At 43.0% G+C, this 19090-nt stretch overlaps 1 protein-coding gene across 1 annotated transcript in view; it reads left to right on the top strand.

The window, feature by feature from the left end:
• LOC121159381 (MAGUK p55 subfamily member 4) overlaps nucleotides 1-19090 on the top strand; it is a 32483-nt gene that overhangs the window by 4249 nt on the left and 9144 nt on the right. Inside the window, exons 4-14 of the mRNA XM_040984400.1 lie at nucleotides 2230-2310; nucleotides 4481-4612; nucleotides 5883-5964; nucleotides 7730-7815; nucleotides 8493-8564; nucleotides 8967-9163; nucleotides 11473-11537; nucleotides 12168-12185; nucleotides 13625-13663; nucleotides 15946-15966; nucleotides 18535-18549. Of these exons, the coding sequence (XP_040840334.1) occupies nucleotides 2230-2310; nucleotides 4481-4612; nucleotides 5883-5964; nucleotides 7730-7815; nucleotides 8493-8564; nucleotides 8967-9163; nucleotides 11473-11537; nucleotides 12168-12185; nucleotides 13625-13663; nucleotides 15946-15966; nucleotides 18535-18549 (808 nt within the window). The remainder of the gene's footprint in view (nucleotides 1-2229; nucleotides 2311-4480; nucleotides 4613-5882; nucleotides 5965-7729; nucleotides 7816-8492; nucleotides 8565-8966; nucleotides 9164-11472; nucleotides 11538-12167; nucleotides 12186-13624; nucleotides 13664-15945; nucleotides 15967-18534; nucleotides 18550-19090) is intronic.

Raw genomic sequence — 19090 nt, 5'->3', positions numbered from 1 at the left:
TTTAGAAGACCCAGCCTCTTCTGGGTCTCTTATGTGGGTTCAAGGGGCCCAAGTACTTGGACCATCTTCCACTGCTGTTCCCAAACACATTAGCAGAGAGGTGGAGTGCAGCAGCTAAGACTCAAACTGGTGCTCACACATGATGCCAGCATGGCAGGCAGTGGTTTTATTTGCTGTGCTGTAACACCAGCCATGGAAATTTATAACTCTAGCATGGACCGTTCTCCTGAATTTTTATCTCAAATATTGACCCATGTTACCTGGATGCTTCAAACACCTCCAACTGAACATGTTCCAGCTGAGCCCCTGACCTTCCCGCTTCTCACTCCTGCAGCTCTTTCCAGCACAATGATGACATCTCTGTTCATGTGCCCTCAAGTGAAAATTCTGCTTTTGTCATCCCTCACAGTCAATCTAGTGGCAACTCCTGTCAGCTTCTCCTTACAACATAGCCCAGACTCTTAGCCCCGCTGGGCCACCTCAGATAAGCATCATCCTCTCTTCCATGGATAACGGCACTGAAGCCTTCTGCCTGTTCTCCTGCTTCTAATCTTGCCCCACTATATTCCCAATCAGCAGCCAGAAAGATACTCTGTACAAGTAAGTGCAGTTGTGTTACTTCTCCACTCTCTCATCTCAGTGTAAACGCTGAAGTTCCTCCATAGTCCAACATTGTGACCTCCTGACTTCACACTCAGGGCTCTCTCCTCTCCTCGCTGTTCCAGCTATAATGACCCCTTGTGGTTCTTTGAATTCATCAGATCCACTCCTGCCACAGGCTCTTTGCTCTTGCTTTTTCCTATCACTAATGCTCTTGCCTATACAGCCGCCAACTTTCTCCCTCATCTCCTCAAACACCACTTTCTCAATGAATCTTTTCCTGGTCACAAAGCTAAACTTATATTCCTCCCTAGTGGTCCCTAATTACCTGGCTTGAGTTATACTTCTTAACTTCTCATCATCCAACAAAAACTATTCTTATAAAGTCAATTTATTGTCTCTGTTTCTTCATTGCCATGTCAGCACCATACAAATGGAGATTTTTGTCTGCCTGTATAGCCGATGTCCAAGAAGTTTTTTTGAATGGATTAATGTATTTAATTCATTTTTAATTTATCGCCCAAACTATATTAAAAGAAATAGAGAAAACTAGAGGGTTAAAGGTCTACCCTCAATCATAGGAACCAGCAGCTCAGTTTGTTCACGGTTGCCCATAAGAAAACACATGCATGTTTTTTTCTACTGTATTCCCAGTGGATGAAGGGAAGACCTTGTAAAATGCTTGTCCTGATATGACTGGGCATCAGGATGCTGGACTACTGGAAAGTCATCAGGCTCAGCTCCTTGGAAAGAGGACCACCTCTAAAACACAGCATCACAGCTCCTTTCATTATAACTTTAACACTGCAACAGACATTATGATAGCTAATCAAATGCCATACCCTGAAATAGAAAAAAATTAAAAGTTTAGTTATTTTCTTCTACTTGTAAAGGGGAGAGAGAGAGATGGGAAGAGAGAGACAGGGAGAGAGGAAGGGGAGAAAAAGAGAGAATCTTGCATCTACAGGTTCACTCTTCAAGTGCCTGTGACAGTTGAGGTAGGACCACGGTGAAGCCAGAAGCCTGGAATTCCATCCATATCTTCCACGTGGGTGGTAGGATCCCATGTACTTGGCTTACCTTCTGCTGTCTCCCAGGCTACGTTAGCAGGAAGCTGGATTGGAAGCAGAGTAGCTTGGATTCAAACCAGCACATCCATGTGGAGCAAAGGCATCCTAAGTAGTAGGGTAACGTGCTGTGCCATGATGCTAGCCCCAGAAATTATTGTTCCTACTTCCTATTTGAAGACTGGAGCATCCCATGGGATTAAACTACCTAAGTGCCCCGGGTGCTTAATATTCCTGTGAAGTGCTGACATTAGCCAACAGCTATTTTATAACCTCCAGAAGGATGACACCTGTCACATATGCTGTGACAGATATGGTCAGTTCTTTCTCCTAGAATATGATGTGCCAGGACCAGGTGTTTGGGTTAAGACCACTCCAAACACTGGATTTGACCCACTTTACTAGATATTAATTAATGAGGACGGATGATGACTTAAAGCTCCAAAAGGCTTCTTAGGTCAATATCCTGTTAGTCAATGTAACTGTTATCTCACTTGGATGTGTTTATCCAAGAGGTGGAGACTTTTTAAAGTTCCATGATGTATGCTTTTTCATGAACCAGGTAGTGGAACTGTTGCGGGAAGCTCCTAACTCCCCTGAAATCCAAGAGCTGAAATGGATCCTCCAGGCTCCACACTCGAAGGCAAGTGCTTGTGAAATCAACCAGACCTGCCCACCTGCACACGGAGACTTGGGAAGAAGACATGAATGTGATAAAAAAAAAATAAACTCTTGGAATAAATGTTCTAGTGTACTCAAAGATGGGGAACTCAGATGGGTTTGGCTCTGCATTGTCAGTAATGGAGTCATACCCTTTGTATTAATGAGGAGGCATCTGGAACTTTCTGTGGTGTTTTGTTTCCTTCACAAAGCCAATGTCTCTCTAAACTTCTGGTGGACCGTCAGGATAGCCTCCAATAATAGAGGAACAACTTTCATTCTTCCTCTCAAATTTAGGAAAGATTTTCAGAGATTTATTTATTTAGGAGAGCAATAAGGAGGGAGGGGGAGGAGAAGGGGAAGAGAGGAAAAGAGAAAAAGAGTGATAAATTGAGGAGGAGGGAGAGAGTGAATGAAGCAGAGAGAGAGAGAGAGAGAGAGAGAGAGAGAGAGAAATCTTCCACCTAATGGTTCACTCTTCAAATGACCACAACAGCCAGAGCAGAAGTCAGGAGTTGGGAGTTCCTTCCTGATGGCGGGGACCCCAGCTTTTGGGCCATGTCCCCCTGCTTTCCCACGGATATTAGCAGGGAGTTGGATCGGAAGCAGGGCAGCTAGGGCTCAATCTGTTGCTCTGATGTGAGTACCAACATTTCAGGCAGTGGCTTAACTTGTACCACAATGCTGAACCCTAAGCTTGGCAGCATTTTAAGTTTTACATAAAATATGTGAAGGTGTTTGGAAGATATAATATTACTACCTTTATGTGAGGGTGTGTGGAGAATGTTTGGTTATAGAATGAAAACTTGCAGACTTTGAGATCGCATTAACCAAGACGTTTAGGAAAATATTGACCTTCAGAGCAATGGAATTTATGAGTCAAAATGTGTAATTTACAAGGTAACCTTGAGCTATCCAATGTCTTCAACAGCACATACAACTTAGATCATTTTAGTTGCTGCTGAATTCTGTCCTGCAGCCATGTTAGGGCTGTGGAAGGAGAGCCGTTGTCACCTGTAATTAAAGTGTTCCTCAGTGAACACTGAGAAGGCACTGTGTCAAACAGCAAACACAATGAGCTTTCTCATTCTGTTCCTCCTGGACCCTTGGACATCGCTGACAAATTAAACCTGAGATGAGGCTACTCCTCATTCTGTCACAAGCAAAAACTTTTATTCATTTTTAATTATTTTTATTGGAAAGTCAGATTTACAGAGTGAAAGAGAGACAGAGAGAAAGATATTCCATACACTGGTTCAGTCCCCAGGTAGCAACAATGGCAGAGCTGAATTGATCTGAAGCCAGAAGGCAGGAGCTTCTTCCAGATCTCCCACGCAGGTACAGGGTCCCAAGGTTTTGGGCCGTCCTCTATTGCTTTCCCAGGCCAAAGGCAGGGGGCTGAAAAGGAAATGGAGCATCCGGGATATGAACTGGCACCCATATGGGATTCTGGGTGTGCAAGGCAAGGAATTTAGCCACTAGGCTGCTGCACTGGGCACTTATTAATTTTTAAAATATGTATGTATTTATTTAGAATTAGAGTTACAATGAAAGAGGGAGAGATCTTCTATCTGTAGATTCATTCCCCAAATGGCCACAATAGCTGTGGCTTGAACATTGCCAGGCTTTGGCAGGAGCTTGGAGCTTCTCTATGTCTTCTGTGAGTGCAGGGGCCCAAGCACTTGCACCACCTTCTGCTGCTTTCCCAGGCACATTATTAAGAAGCTGGAATGGAAGCAGAGCAGAGGACCTGAACCAGCTCTGATATGGGATGCCTGCATGGCTTAACCAGCTATATCTCAGCACTGACCCTGGGAAAATCTTACATGGTTCCATAGTTGAGTGTCCATAGGAAGCACCATGGATGACCTGAGTGTCCAGAAAATGATAAAGAAATGGAATGAAGCTCATTAGTAGAAATGAGAAAATATGTTTTATGCTCCTTTTCTGTGCCTTGTTTACTTTTTGGAAACCTGGGAACAGTCAACGTCCCTGCCTTAAAGCATCCTTGTAAGGCATGAATTAATCCACATACATGTTCAGAAGTGTGCCCAGGATGCCCACGTTGATTGTGTTGCTGTGTTGAATTTCTCTCTTCTGCATAGGTGGGTCCTATGTCTAGGCTTTCTTCCCCGTTCCCTTGTTGTTCCCAGGCCTTGCTCAGTGCCCACGACACAGTGGCTCAGAAAGATTTTGAGCCCCTTCTTCCCCCACTACCGGACAACATCCCTGAGAGTGAGGAGGCAATGAGGATCGTTTGTCTGGTAAAAAACCAGCAGCCTCTGGTAAGGAAATCAATTGATTATTTTTTTCATTTAGAATTACATTAGTAATCGTGACCTTAGTTATATCTAGAAGCTATTATTTGGGCAATTTCCTTTTATGGGAATGATATATTCACATTTGAGTATGATAATGACTGGAAATGACATAATTTTAAGGATTTACTTTATTTTTTTTTGGAAGGCAGATTTTATAGAGAGAGGAGAGCTAGAGAAAGGACTTTCATCCGCTGGTTCATGCCCTCGAGTGGCTGGAATGGCCAGGGGTGAGCTGATCCAAAGCTGGGAGCAAGGAGCTTCTTGCAGGTCTCCCATGTGGGTGCAGGCTAGTTTCTGCTGGTTTCCCAGGCCATAAGCAGAGAGATGGGGCAGAAGTGGAGCAGCTAAGACACGAGTGGGAAGCTGGCACTTACAGGCAGAGGATTAGCCTGATGTGCCTCTGTACTAGCCCTGATGCAGATTTTTCTTTTTTAAAGATTTCACTGATTTATTTGAAGGAGAGAAGTGACAGAGAGAAAGAAGGAAAGGGAGAGAAAGGTATTTTCCACTTGCTGGTTCACTTCCTGAATGCCCACAATGGCTGACAGAAGCCAGGAGCCCACAACTCAAACACAGGCAAAAGCTTTGACCCGTCTTCATCCCCCTTCCCAGGTACAGTAGCAGGGAGATGGATCGGAAGAGGAACAGCTTCTAAATGGGGTACTGGCATTGCATGCTCAGCTTAGCTGACCACCGCAATGCCAGCCCCAGGAGATTAGCTTTCAACTATGTTGTGTGTTGCAATGTTTTCACTAAGGAAAGGCTTTCTCTTGATTCCTTTCTTAATTGGAAAGACAAGATTTACAAGATATATTTTTGTAAAAAAAAAAAGTTGTATATTTTCTTTTGTTACTTGACCTTCTCACTATGCATATATTTCACTCAATTCTAACATATTTGCCCAAGTTTCTCTCCTTGGTTGGTGAGAGGCTAGTAAGATATTCATTTTATTTCCTAAGGCTAAGAGGATAGGTGTGGGAACATTCTTTGCTCCTGGGAGGATCTTTTATGCGTGTGTCGTTGGAGAGAGACACTGAAGGCCAAGGTTGTCTGGCCTTACCTTTTTGATGGCCTGGTGTGACTGACAGTCTGCAGGATGCGAAGCGACACCTTTCTCCCTGGTTGCTGCAAATGTTCTTGCCTGAAAGGCCTGAGCTGTATCGACCAAGGAAAGCCACCAGGAAATTGTCAGGCTCAGTAGAAGAGGAGACCCCACTGTATTTTCTCTCTCCAGGGTGCCACCATCAAGCGCCATGAGATAACAGGGGACATCTTGGTGGCCAGAGTCATCCACGGTGGGCTGGTCGAGAGGAGCGGTAAGCTGGAGCAGTAAGGTGTTATCAGGCAAAGCAAGATCCTTGATTGCTTGGTCTTCTTTCCAGAGACACCCCTGTTTCCCAGGGGTATAAGCTGTAAGAAGTCCCACTGCTTAGTTCAAGCTGTGAAGAATGAGCAAATTTGCAAATAAATCTCCTTCACTGAATTCCTGTTGTGGTAGACCATGTGCTAATGTTCTCTCAGTTTGTGTTTTCTTGGAAACCTAACAAGGTAGCTACTTTCATGCCAGGCAGCTGTGGCTCACAGACTGATAAACCCGCACTGGGCTAAACCATTTAAATATGAAGTCCAGGCCTAGCTGACCCTAGTTTCCCAATGTGCTCTGCCCACTAAATTCTCCTGCCCTCAGGAAGGCACAGCAGGCACATCCCCACCTGGAAATGCCCTTTGCTTGCCTTTTCTATCCACTAACCCGATGCTGGTCCTTTGACTTCTGTATTTCTGGAATGAGTGACCCTACACCTGCTAACACACATCCTCACTTTCCAGAACCCTGAGCTTGGCACATGGTCTATATCCATCCTCCTTTTAGTGAATAAAAGGGATTTCCAAGTTTCCAAACCCCATGGGCCTTCTTTTCTGCTCAGTTTTACTTCTTGCCCAATAAATGTGTTGATACCGTTCTTGAAATTTTCATCATCCTTTGTTTCTGGTTTTTTTTTAATCCTTCTTCTTGTCTACTATTTTTGATGACCCCACTGTTCCATTGTATATTTCTCAAGCCTCATTCTTTGTACAACTGGCACATAATAATTGTACATATTTAAGGATACAGGGTGATAACTCAATGCGTGTATTCCTTATGTCAAATGATCCAATTAATACAATTGGCACTCCCAGCTTCTTAAACATTTGTCATTTCTTTGAGTTGAACATCTATGAACTCCTTACTCATGGCTCTCTCTGACATGTGGAGCAGGTGACTATGCCCTGTCATCATATTGCTTCGTCAAAGGATGTTACAACTGACTTCTTCCGTGTAGCTGTGTGCCATCCCTGTCACCTGCACTCCTGCCAGCCCCTCCTCGCAACACTTTCTTACTCAGTGCTTCATTTTTAAAAAACTGTATTTGTCTTCTGAAACTTATCATTATATAGAGGGAAAACACACATACAGATGTCTTCATTGGCGATTCATGTCCCAGGTGACTGCAACAGACTAGACTGGGCCAGGCCAAAGTCAAGAACCAGGAGCTTCATCTGGATTTCCCATGGCGTGGCAGGGACCCAAGAACTTAGACCATATCCCATTGCTTTTCACAGACTGTTAGCAGGGAGCTGGATGGAAAGTGGAGAGCAGCAGGGACTCAAATAGTCACTCATATGGGATGATTACGTTGCATGCAGCAACTTAACCCACTACACCACAACACTGGCCCTTTAAGACCTAATCTTAAGCCACATTTTTTTTTTCACATTTCTCTTTTGAAGAATACCTCAGCTTTTCCTTTTCATTTATAATTTACTCATAACCCTGACATTTTTATGCTTAGTGCTATCTTTTCATGGGTATCTGGTTCTATTTTATAACATCAGATTAATAAAAATAAAAATATCACCATCAGTTAACAAGTCCTGGTCATGAGTGGTGGAAGTTAGGATTTATTGTTTTGTTTAAAACAAATATAACAAACTTAGAGGACGCTTGGGTGAGTGAATTTGTTGAATATTTATTGGGATGCCTATCTCTATTTTTTCTGATTTCTTTGCAGCCATCTTTGTTTCGTATTCTTGTTCACCTAGGACTGCTCTATGCTGGAGACAAACTGGTGGAAGTGAATGGAGTTTCAGTTGAGGGTTTGGACCCTGAGCAAGTGATCCATATTCTGGTAATAGTCATCTCTTTGGTTCCGAGTGAGCAAATGGCCCTGACTGAATTGATTCCCTTGAGCCCACCATGCATGGTGTGAGCACGTAATCTGGGGGGATCTGGTGCATGCGGGTGTTTTGATAGGGGTCAGCAGCTGCTGCCCTCTGGGCCCCAGACTTGTCCTGCCGTCCACTGACATCTCACTGGTCCCAGCTGGGCAACATTCTTTTTTAAGCTGCACCTGAAGCCTCAGGATACTGCCAGCTTGCCTCCTCCAGCAGGGGAGGAGCTTCTCTGCCTCATTTGAGAGAGTCCCCAGTTTTACCCTTAGTTTGGAAGTCAATTAGTTCTCCATTTTCACCATCACTCATTTTGGCCCAGCAAGCGATGCACAGGATGCGTTCACTGAGTGAGTGGTCAGAAGGTAAAGATGGAGACTTGTGGGAAGAAGTCTCCACCCGGAGGGCAGTAAGGTGGAGGGGCCCTAGGAGATGCCACCTCCAGGGTGGGTTCCAGCAGACTGGTGATCTTGCAACCCTGCAGCAAAGTGGTCACCCTTAACGAACCCTTGTGGACTTCTCTGAGAGAGACATGATCATCAGACCTAGACACACTTCACTGTAACTCCATCCACCAAACCCCAGTAGCCTTGCTCACTCTAGGATTGGCCATTCTTCCCCCTTTGTCATTTTCCAGGCCATGTCTCGTGGGACAATCATGTTCAAGGTGGTTCCTGTTTCTGATCCTCCAGTGTACAGCAAGAAGATGGTAAGAACCTACTGAGCCTGCAGCCTCATGCACAGTGAGCCCCCAGAGAGCAGTCACAAAGCTAAATGTGGCTTGGAACACGACTCTTGCTCACACCACCCGGGATGTATGTTCAATATCATGTCGGATATTTTTCAATATCAGTGATATGAGAGGCCAAATGAGTAAATATGCACAAAAGGAGATGGAAGTTCCAAGAAGGCAGCATCAAATGCTGCCTTAAAATAAGATCATGCTCCTTAAAATAAGATCAAGAAGCATGTTCTCCAGGTTCTCCTTTTTGGTGAGAATGGAGAAGAAAACAGGAGTTGTAGGTGAAGTGGGGAACTGATTTTTTTTTAAAAGTTGTGAGGGCCTACAGGGAAGGACTTTTCTGATGATCCCTTTATGTACCTGCCACAGGTGTATGTTCGTGCCATGACGGATTACTGGCCCCAGGAAGATCCTGCCATCCCCTGCATGGATGCAGGATTGCCTTTCCAGAAAGGAGACATCCTGCAGATTGTGGACCAGAATGATGCCCTCTGGTGGCAGGCCCGGAAAATCACAGACCTTGCCACCTGTGCTGGGTTGATTCCTTCTTATCAACTTCTGAAGAGGTAAGAAAAACCAGCGTTCCTGGACTCAGGGCTGAACCCTCAGGAAATAAGGTGTTCTGCTCAGGATGAGAGAGAGAGACAAACAGAAGAATGGTACACACACACGCGCACACACATACACACTGGTTACAAACCCAAATAACTTTACTGTATCATCTGAGCTTCACACATACCCGGGGGACTAATCTTATTAGTTAGAAGAAGAGTACTCAAGGAGAAAATTAAAATTGAGCATAAGAAGTGCTTATGTCTGAGTGTTTTGCTTCTCCTCTCCCGTTCATATGTTGAAGCCTAATGCCCAAAATAATAATAGTTGCTCCTAGGGCCTTGGGATGTGATTAGATCATGAAGGCAATCACCTCAAGAGCGAGGCCAGCGCCTTTCTCAGAGTCAGGGCCTTGGTTTTTTAAAAAAGATTTGTTATTTATTTTTATTGGAAAAGCAGATTTACAAAGGGGAGGAGAGACAGAGAGGAAGATCTTTCATTTGCTGGTTCACTCTCCAAGTGGCTACAATGGCCAGAGCTGAGAAAGCCAAAGCCAGGAGCCAGGAGCTTCGGATTTCTCACCTAGATACAGGGTCCTAAGACCCAGGGCCATCTTCTACTGCATTCCCAGGTCACAAACAGGGAACTGGATAGGAAGTGGAGTAGCTGGGACACAAACCAGTCCTATGCGGATCCCAGCATCTGCAAGGGGTGGGTTAACTAAATGAACCATTATGTCAGGCCCCAGGGCTTTGATCTTAACTTCTCAACCTCAAGAGTCACACATTTCAATTGTTTATCAGCTGTTCAGTATATGTGATAGAAACCCAAATAGATTATGGCAAAAAGTCATTAATCTTTTAAAGCCAAGTTGAGGTCAGTTATTGAATTCCAACTCGCCACCTCTGAGATTTGATGAGATCATCAAAGAAGTGAGTGAAGGGAGAAGGTGAAAGTTGTCCAAGGCACAGCTGTGTTCAGGGATCAGGAAGAGGACAAGCACCTAGTAAAAGAGACTGTGAAAGAGTGAGGCAGGATGCCAACCAAGACCACCTGGGCTCCTGGTCACTCTACCAAACACTGAGAGCTGACTGTTAGATTTACCAATGTGAAGATCCTGGATGATCTTGACAAAAGCATAATCAGGGGAGGAATGGTGCCCAAGTCCTAACTAGAATTTTATTTCAAGAAATTTATGACATCAATAATGGAAAACCCTTTGAGGTATTTTTGGCATAAAGCAGAACAGAGTAATGGAGAAATGGCTTGGGGAAGCACAGTGATCTGAGAAGAGTATTTGGACAGGATAAGTGATACTAGTTGGAGTGGTCGTCCAGGAAAAGTGAACATTCAGTGAGAAGGAAAGCATTTAGCACATGGAAGAGAAGAGGGCTACTGTTATCAATGGCTTTGATCATACAGAAAAGAGGGCTTAGCTTGATAGATCATAATCCATTCATTCACAGGAACAGGAGAAGGCTGCATATGTTGGGCACATAGTGGCGGAGCACAGGATGCCAGTTTGTGGAAGTTTACCTCCAGTTTCTCTCATTTTGTTAGTGGGGAAAGTGTCATGAGTGAGAGTGGGAGGGTAAAGAGATGGTCAAGAAGGAGTTGGAGAAAGATTGAAAAGTTTCCCCAAGTGCAAATGGGTTAGGTTGGTTTGGTAGGATCTGCATTCAGGGCTCACATAGGTTAAAGGTCATAAATTTGAAGTACTTCTGGTCAACTTCCTGAAATCAGGAAAGGGTCAGAAAGTGCTTATAATGAAGCACTATGGCATTTAAGCTGTTGAGAGAGCTAAGGGAATGAAGCCAATGAGAATTAGAAAAAGGAAGCAAAATCACTGGATTGTAGATTCCTGTGGCGTCAGCTGATTGTTGGGGTTGGGAGAATGGGAAGTAATAGTAGGAAAAAAGATTGCTGGAAATTGAAATTGTGGTGATATTGAGGTTATTGGTCCTGTTAAGGTCTAAGGTATAAATGATAGTAGAAGGATGGGAAGGTCACTGGAAAAGAGAAAACTAAAAACCTGAGAAAACAGTGTTTAGGAAGAATATTCATGTGCTTAATAGAATCATTGAGGATAATGACAGAATAGCACAGTAAGTATGAGAGTGAGCAGGACTGGCTGGGGGATGTTACTTAAAGTGGGCAATGCTTAAAGATCTGGAAATGGCAGAGGGGAGTGAGGATAACCCTCATTCCCACCCATGTCTAGGGCCATGGAATGGGGCTGTGCGCAGTGGTGTGCTGTGGTTGCTTGATCAGCCACGATGAAGGAATGGACACCCCAGAACTTGCTGTCTCTGTTTCTGCCTAGGAAGCAGCGGGAATTCTGGTGGTCTCAGCCGTACCAGCCTCACACCTGTTCCAAGTCAACCATATGTGAGTGTGCCTGCAAATATTCTCCCTGGCAGCCAACCATCAGAAACGCCTCTATAGATAGTCAATGCTTAGGGTTTGAAAGATTTTTCTGTTGATGAAAACACAAATAATCTTGTGTTGGCAATACCTCAAGTTGTCCCTCTGTAGAGTGAAGCCCTCTAGGATCTCTGCAGCTCATATATGCATTATCCAACAGCTGACATGCAAGACTGGGGAGCCACACACTAGCCTTTTCTCCCTCTGTCTCCCCTTCCTCCTTTCTTCTCTCTTATTCATTCATTCTTCCTTCTTTGACTCAGTATTTGGGTTTCTAAAGTAAGCCAAACTAAGTTCATTAAATCAGAGGGAAGTGGGGTGTGATGCTGATAGACTATTGGGATGGAAAGGGAAGGAATTCTCCAAAAGCATCCCCCTTTCCAGCAAGGCTCACAAATGCCTTCATTGACCATTTTGCTACTAAATCTCCGTTGAACTTCTAAAGAACTAGCCTAGAATATTAATTACAGAAATGTTGGCTCTTTGCTTCTCTTACTGTGAATTGATCTGGGAAACTTGAGCATTGACACCTCTCTCTCTCTCTCTCTCTCTCTCTCTCTCTCTCTCTCTTTTCCATTATTTGTCTGCTCCCAGTGATTTCTATGGAGGAAGGTAAGAACTAGTATTTTGAGAGCAGAAAAACCACATCTCTCCAAAATCTAGTAGTGGTTCTTTTTTAAAATTCAATTTAATTCCGTTATTAAGCTCTTCTGACATACGTGATAGAGTGGCAGTCACTAATCTATAAAATGATCAGTGAAAAATGTACAATGTAATTGTTCTAACATACAAAGGAATAAACAGAAGTAACATTTATAAACAGCTTCAGTATCTAACATAGCACTTGGGAAGAACTTGTTAAAAACTGTGAAATGGATAAACTATTTTGTTTCAACTCTTTTATATATTTTCTATGAAAATAGCACTGTAAGGAAACTGTTATTGTTGATCCCATTTTATGGGTGGAAGATTGAGGCTCAGAGTCAATAAGCACAGTTATCTAAAGCTGCCAACAGTGGATTCAAGCCTTTATGTGTCTGAAGAGTCCTACATTATGGGTTGAATGGGACTTTCAGTTACTCTCCTTTCCCCTTCTCTGTGGTCCAACCATCTGGAAGACTCCCGGTGATGTCACACACATACACACACGAGAAAACAAGATGCTGCCTCCCTGCAGAGAGGGGAGACATGGAGGAAAGGAATCCCCTTAGCCACCACCCACGTTACATTCTTGACTTGGAAAGGGACTCCAAGGACTGCCAAAGACTTGAGTTGTAATTGTGGGGCTCTAACCTCTGTCCCCCAAGGACAAAAGAGGTATGTGATGCAAACAGAGGAAGGCAGAAGTGAGTGGAAGAAGTTAGGGAAGGCTCGCCTCCAGGGCACCTGCTCCTGGGTTTGTGTACCTGGCATCACATCCCAGGTTGCTCTGTTGGGATTGCGAGGAGAGCCTGGCACAGCCTCTGGGGATTGTGCCAGATTAAAGTTAGCAGCCAGGAACTTCAGGGTCTGTCCTGCGAGTGCAAAGGACCAAGCACCTGGGTCATTCTTCAAGGCTTTCCCAGAATGTTAGCAGGGAGCTGGATCAGAAGCGGACCAGCCAGGCTTTGAACTGGTGGCCATTTGGGATACTGACATCACATTCTCAACACTTAAGCATTTAAGTTCTTTGTGTTGAGAATCTTCACATTTTTGTCTCTCAGCCTTTTGTGAGACGTGTAAAATACACTGCTGAAATGTATCACCCTACTGTGCTGACCGTGTATGTTATTATTGACCCAGTCCCTGTTGGAGAACAAGTTTAGAGATAAACACATTTGTCCAGCCTTCAAAAGTCCACACTTTAAGATCTTTAAACATTTGATGCTCTGTGTCCTCCATACAATATATTTTATGAAGAAGCAGCCTTTTGTCCCTCCGAGTGAGCAGTGGTTGTAAGCGAAGCTTTATTGGAAGGTAGTCTGAGTTTTATTGGTTTATACACATGGAATTTGGGTTTTAATGCTAACAAGTTCATATGTGTTTCAGTTTCTCCTTTCTCTGTTTTACAGATGATGACATGAAGATTGACGAGAAGTGTGTGGAAGCAGGTAACACTTGTCCTTGGTCGCTTTATACTGAGAGCAAATATGAAGCCCTTAACTACAGATTATGCTGAGCAGAGTGGCCAGAAAGGACTGGCCTCTCCTATACTGAACACGTCTCAGCCCTTTCCCTCCTTGGGAGGTGCCTCATTTGGAAGGGATGTCTCCACGCTCCCACCAACCTGCTGGAAGTGTTGTAGAGAACAGCATCTTGGAAATGATCTCAGGGATGCTGAGTGGCACTTGTCATATCAGATGGTACAGCCCATGGAAATTCCTGTGCTCTTGGTGGGCTGCTATACAGCATTCTGGGAGAGCAGACTTTACAAACGCAGAGTCTATGTTTTGTTAAAGTCGGATACCATCTTTTGCCAGATTCTAGTATAGACAGACAATAGTGGGTTACCAAAGTGTGAGAAATATGTAAAAAAAAAAAAGGCTTTAACATTTCTGTACTTTTTTCCTGGCAAATTGGGAAAATATGATTCAAATTTGGTGGCAACACTGAGATTAGCTTAAGAGTCACTCATTTTTGTGAGATGAATAGTTGGGAAGACTTTGACAATTAAATTTATCTTGCCTTTATAGACTAATCTAGTGCAGAAATGAAAGGCTAGTAGTGTGTTATGTTTAAATAGTGGATATTTCAAAGATTCACATATATCTCAAAGAACAGCTGAGGATTAATGGTGATACTGTTTATTTCACTGAATAAACATTCTTTTAAAAATATTTATTTATTTTTATTGGAAAGGCAGATATAAAGAGGAGATACAGAGAGAAAGATCTTCCATTCACTGGTTCACTCCCTAAGCAGCTGCAACAGCTGGAGCTGAGCCAGTCCGAAGCCAGGAGCCTGGAGCTTCTTCAGGGTCTCTCATACGGATGCAGGGTCCCAAGGCTTTGGGCCGTCCTCAACTGCTTTCCCAGGCCACAAGCAGGGAGCTGGATGGAAAGTGGAGCACTCAGGATTAGAAATGGTGCCCATATGGGATCCTGGTGTGTGCAAGGCAAGAACTTTAGCCACTAGGTCACAGTGCCGGACCCGTACACATTCTTTTTTTTTTATTTAATGTTAGTAATGTTCACTTTCTACAATTTTAATTAGATAATCTTATTAGCACAGTAACATAGTTGAACATTCAGGAGCTGTGAAAGTGTAATCAGTATGAAGTTCCTCTGCTCAGTGTTCCTGCTCTAGCAGGAACACTGTCAGTTTATCACCTCTGCCTCCTGATATATTCTGTGCCCATGAAAGCAACGATAAGCATTTCTCTCCTCTCCTACCCCTTGGCCGTACACACATCCTTTGACAGTATGGCACACATGCACACTATCTCAGCTTGGCTTCTCAACTTCATGTTACAGCTCTTGCAGATAGTTCTATTTCAATACATAAAGAGCTTCCTCTGCTACTGCTGCTTTCCTTCCTCTCCCTCCTCTTCCTCCTGCCTTCCTTTCCCCAGCCTCTCTTCTTCTTTCAGAACAGATTTTTGGTGAAGTAAGTTGGTGTACACTTGTATAATCTCTTGCTAGTATTTGCAGACATTTGCATTAGCTGTTATAAACAGTGCTTCAAGGAGTCGCTTTGTAAGTCTTCTAGCTCACACATGTTTGACATGCTTAAGATGCAGAATTGCCTGATTCAAGGGTATGTGTGATGATAATACTGATTATACTGATTATACTGATTATACTGATTGTGAATTGTCCTTCATAGAATTCTCATTTCTTAATCTTTCGAATCTTCTAAAGACACTGACGAGAATGGTCTTCACAAATGAGGAAGCTGGTCTACCTCCTATATTTCTCAGTTACCTGAACAAATATACTCAGTGAAGCCATCCTCAGACTAACTCTTTTTGCCACCCCATCCCTTGTTTGGGGGTCACCAACTCTGTAGACAGACATCCCTCCCTCCCTTGCCATCACAAGCCCTCCAGCAGCCAGGCTGTGCTATATCTGACAGCATAAAGGAGTCTCTGACATCCTACTTGATCCCTCCCACTGACCCTCTTTGGAATTGCCATTTATTTATCATCTTTCTCATTTCATTGTTTTATTTTATGTTATGCTCCTGCCATACTCCAGCTGCTAGACACCATGGACCTCATTCAAGGCTATATATGCCACTGAGACACCACTGATGTGGGCCTTGAGTTAGGAATACAAGTTTACAGATGGTGCCTGAGCAGAAGTGTATGCCAGGATATTAGAACGTTTTAATATGGACTCAGTGTTGACAGTAATGCAATGGCTTTGGTTTTTGCCTCCATGGAAACCTCTAGATGAAGAAACATTTGAATCTGGTAAGTAAAAAAAAAAAAAAAGGCGTCATCTGGCTTTGGTTTTTAAAATGCATATTCCAAATCTTGGTATAATTTAAACATATTCAGGGTTTTGCTATAACATTTGTTTAAATACAGTAACAGTAAAAGAATTAAATGCTAACTACATGAAATGATCGATCTGCTAGTCTTTCACCACAGTAGTTACTATCTGTAAGAGTCCTATAATGTTATGCTATCAACCTCAAATATAAAATTTATTGAAAAGAATCAGCAGTGTTGAAGTGAGACACTGTACATTTTTCATTGATGAATGTTTCTTGTAGGGTCAGTACTTGTTCCCAGAACTCGGGGATGGGGAGCAGTGCATCTTTTTTTTTAGTTGTATTGAAGGAAGGCACTGTAGACCTTGCCTGGTGGGAATGAGGATAGCCAGGTGCCCTGCACAGTGAACGGCTGTCCCCAGCCCTGCATGCCTGCCAAGTGTCCTCCTGGACCAAACTCATTAGAAATATAAAGGTCATTTAGCAGTTTTCTCAAGATGTAACATGAAAGCCAATCATTATGGAGGAGGTATTCAGACAGAATACGGGCTTTGCTTGGCAATTATGGAAGCCTTTGTTGTACATATTCCATCTTCTCCTCATGGACACTAGGTAGACTGTAAAGTGTGGAGTCTCTACTGAACCAATTTCCTTTTTCTTTAATATATTATTTGTTATATGGCAGATGGTAAACATCAATTATCTATCCCTCAAAGTAATCTTTACACAATTAGTGCAAAAATAGGCCCCACAAATTTTTTATTTTTAAGCTGACAGCAGTTGGGACGTGATAATGTTACTCCCATGATTCCAAGCATGCTGCTTGTTCGTGTAATTCACTCTCTGGTCTCTAATTGCGTGAGCTTATTATCCTTGCTTCAGTAAGGCAATTTCCTTTCTCTCATCATATATAAATAAAATCTCATCTGGGTTTACCAAACCACCCTTCATTCCTTACCACATCCATTTTTTGTACTTCATATAAAGAAATGTTTTCTAATCATCTCCGTTTAAGTCCATGCTCTTTCATTTTACGAAGTCTAAGCATCTAGTAGCTTTTTATGTTTTCTATAGAAATCACGTTTGATAATATATATTACAATGTAAAATACTATTTTGAAGATTTCTTTATTTTGCTTAAAAGAATTACAGATAGAGAGCGAGAGATCTTCCATCTGCTGGTTCACTCCACAAATAACTTCAACATCTGGGGGTGGGCTGGTCTGAAGCCAGGAGCCTGGAACGTCTTCTGAGGCTTCCAGTTGGGTGCATGGGTCCAAAGCCTTGGGTTATCCTTCATTGCTTTCCCAGGCCATTAGTAGGGAGCCGGGTTGGACCCAAACTGGCACCTCTTTGGCATGCTGGTGCCATAGGCAAAGGATTAACATGTTACACACTGTAACAGCCCAATGTAAAATACTTCTAATGCCTAAATTATTTCCTTTTTAATTTTTATGTAAAGGTTACAGCACTATACTGATTAAATTATAATTAATCTGCTATTTTTTAAAAGATTTATTTTATTACAAAGTCAGATATACAGAGAGGAGGAGAGACAGTGAGGAAGATCTTCCATCCGATGATCCACTCCCCAAGTGAGGCGCAACGGACGGTACTGCGCCTATCTGAAGCCAGGAACCAGGAGCCTCTTCCGAGTCTCCCACACGGGTGCAGGGTCCCAAAGTATTGGGCCGTCCTCGACTGCTTTTCAGGCCACAAGCAGGGAGCTGGATGGGAAGTGAAACTGCTGGGATTAGAACTGGCACCCATATGGGATCCTGGGGCGTTCAAGGCAAGGACTTTAGCCACTAGGCCACGCCACCGGGCCTAATTAATCTGTTCTTAATGGACAGTCAGCAGTTGGCTTCCAAAGAATAGCAGTACAATTGGAAAGAACGTAACTGCCTTTATCTATTAGGAGGCAGTTGAAATGGTGAGAACTTTCTCGAACATTCTAAACCCAGCTCAAGTAGGAGCACAATCAAGAAGCAACTCACTCAAGTCTCATCCTGTAGAATCTTCATAGTTAAGAAGGCTACAAGGAGAGTCTTTTTTTGTTTTGTTTTAAATTATTGTTTGGAGAGACATGGAGAAACCAAGATAAAGCTAGACCTATGTAGAGATTGTCCACCTGCAAAGGCTATGGGAACTCAGCCCAAGCTTCCTGGGTAGGGTGGTGGTTAACTCTCTTACCTAAGCCATCACATCAGTTGGGAGCTGGAATCCAGAGCTGGAGCAGGTATCAGACCCAGGCCCTGGGACAAGAGGGTGCAGGCCTTCTGCCTGGAGTCTTAGCCAGCAGGTCAAATGCCCACCCTCAGGGAACAGCTTGAGAGGCAGCTTGTGGAGAAAAATGTTTCTGTCCCCCCGCAGCCGAATCAGACTAAGTGAATTTCTGAATCCCCAATTCTGCATTGCTCATTTGCCTGGCCTGGCCTTATGTGAGTTACAACATTTGTTAATGATGACATGAATGCTTTTGTTTCATTATTTGCTGTTATTTGATGTTTTCCATGTTTGTTTCTGCCTTTAACCCAATATCCAGAGGAGCTTTCAGAAGGTAATTGTTATTGACTGAGTATGCTATGTTTGAGATCATTTACTGTCTTAGAGTGAATACTTGACAGAATAATTTCTAAGGTGAATAGAATATTTTAAGGGTGAAATAAATAATGAAGTATTTAATTTCATATAATACATTTAAAAATGAACAAGGAGGGAGTGTTAATTCCCTTTTATGAGCCCATGAGTAGATATTTTCTTTTAAACTTAACATTCCTTTTAAAGAAAAATTTATTTATTTGAAAATTCAACCAACACTAACTTTATCTAAAATGGATGATTTTATAAGGGAGAAAATAAAAATCCATTATTCATCCAAGAGATTAATTATAGAAATTATACGTCCAGAGTATCTGTAAGGTAAAAGCCATAGACAGTGTATCTGATTCTTTTTTCAGATTTATTTATTTTTGTTGGAAAGAGATTTTCAAAGAGAAAAGACAGAGAAAGACTTTCCATCCACTGGTCCACTCCTCAAATGGCTGCAATGGCTGAGCCCATGAAAAGCCAGGAGCCAGGAGTTTCTTCTGTGTTTCCTA

The sequence above is a fragment of the Ochotona curzoniae genome, unplaced genomic scaffold (genome assembly GCF_017591425.1).
Source record: "Ochotona curzoniae isolate NIBS_2020 unplaced genomic scaffold, NIBS_Ocur_1.0 contig_4148, whole genome shotgun sequence".
Lineage (NCBI taxonomy): Eukaryota > Metazoa > Chordata > Mammalia > Lagomorpha > Ochotonidae > Ochotona > Ochotona curzoniae.
The sequence above is the reverse complement of the archived record's forward strand: the minus strand, read 5'-3'. Positions and strand labels throughout refer to the sequence as shown.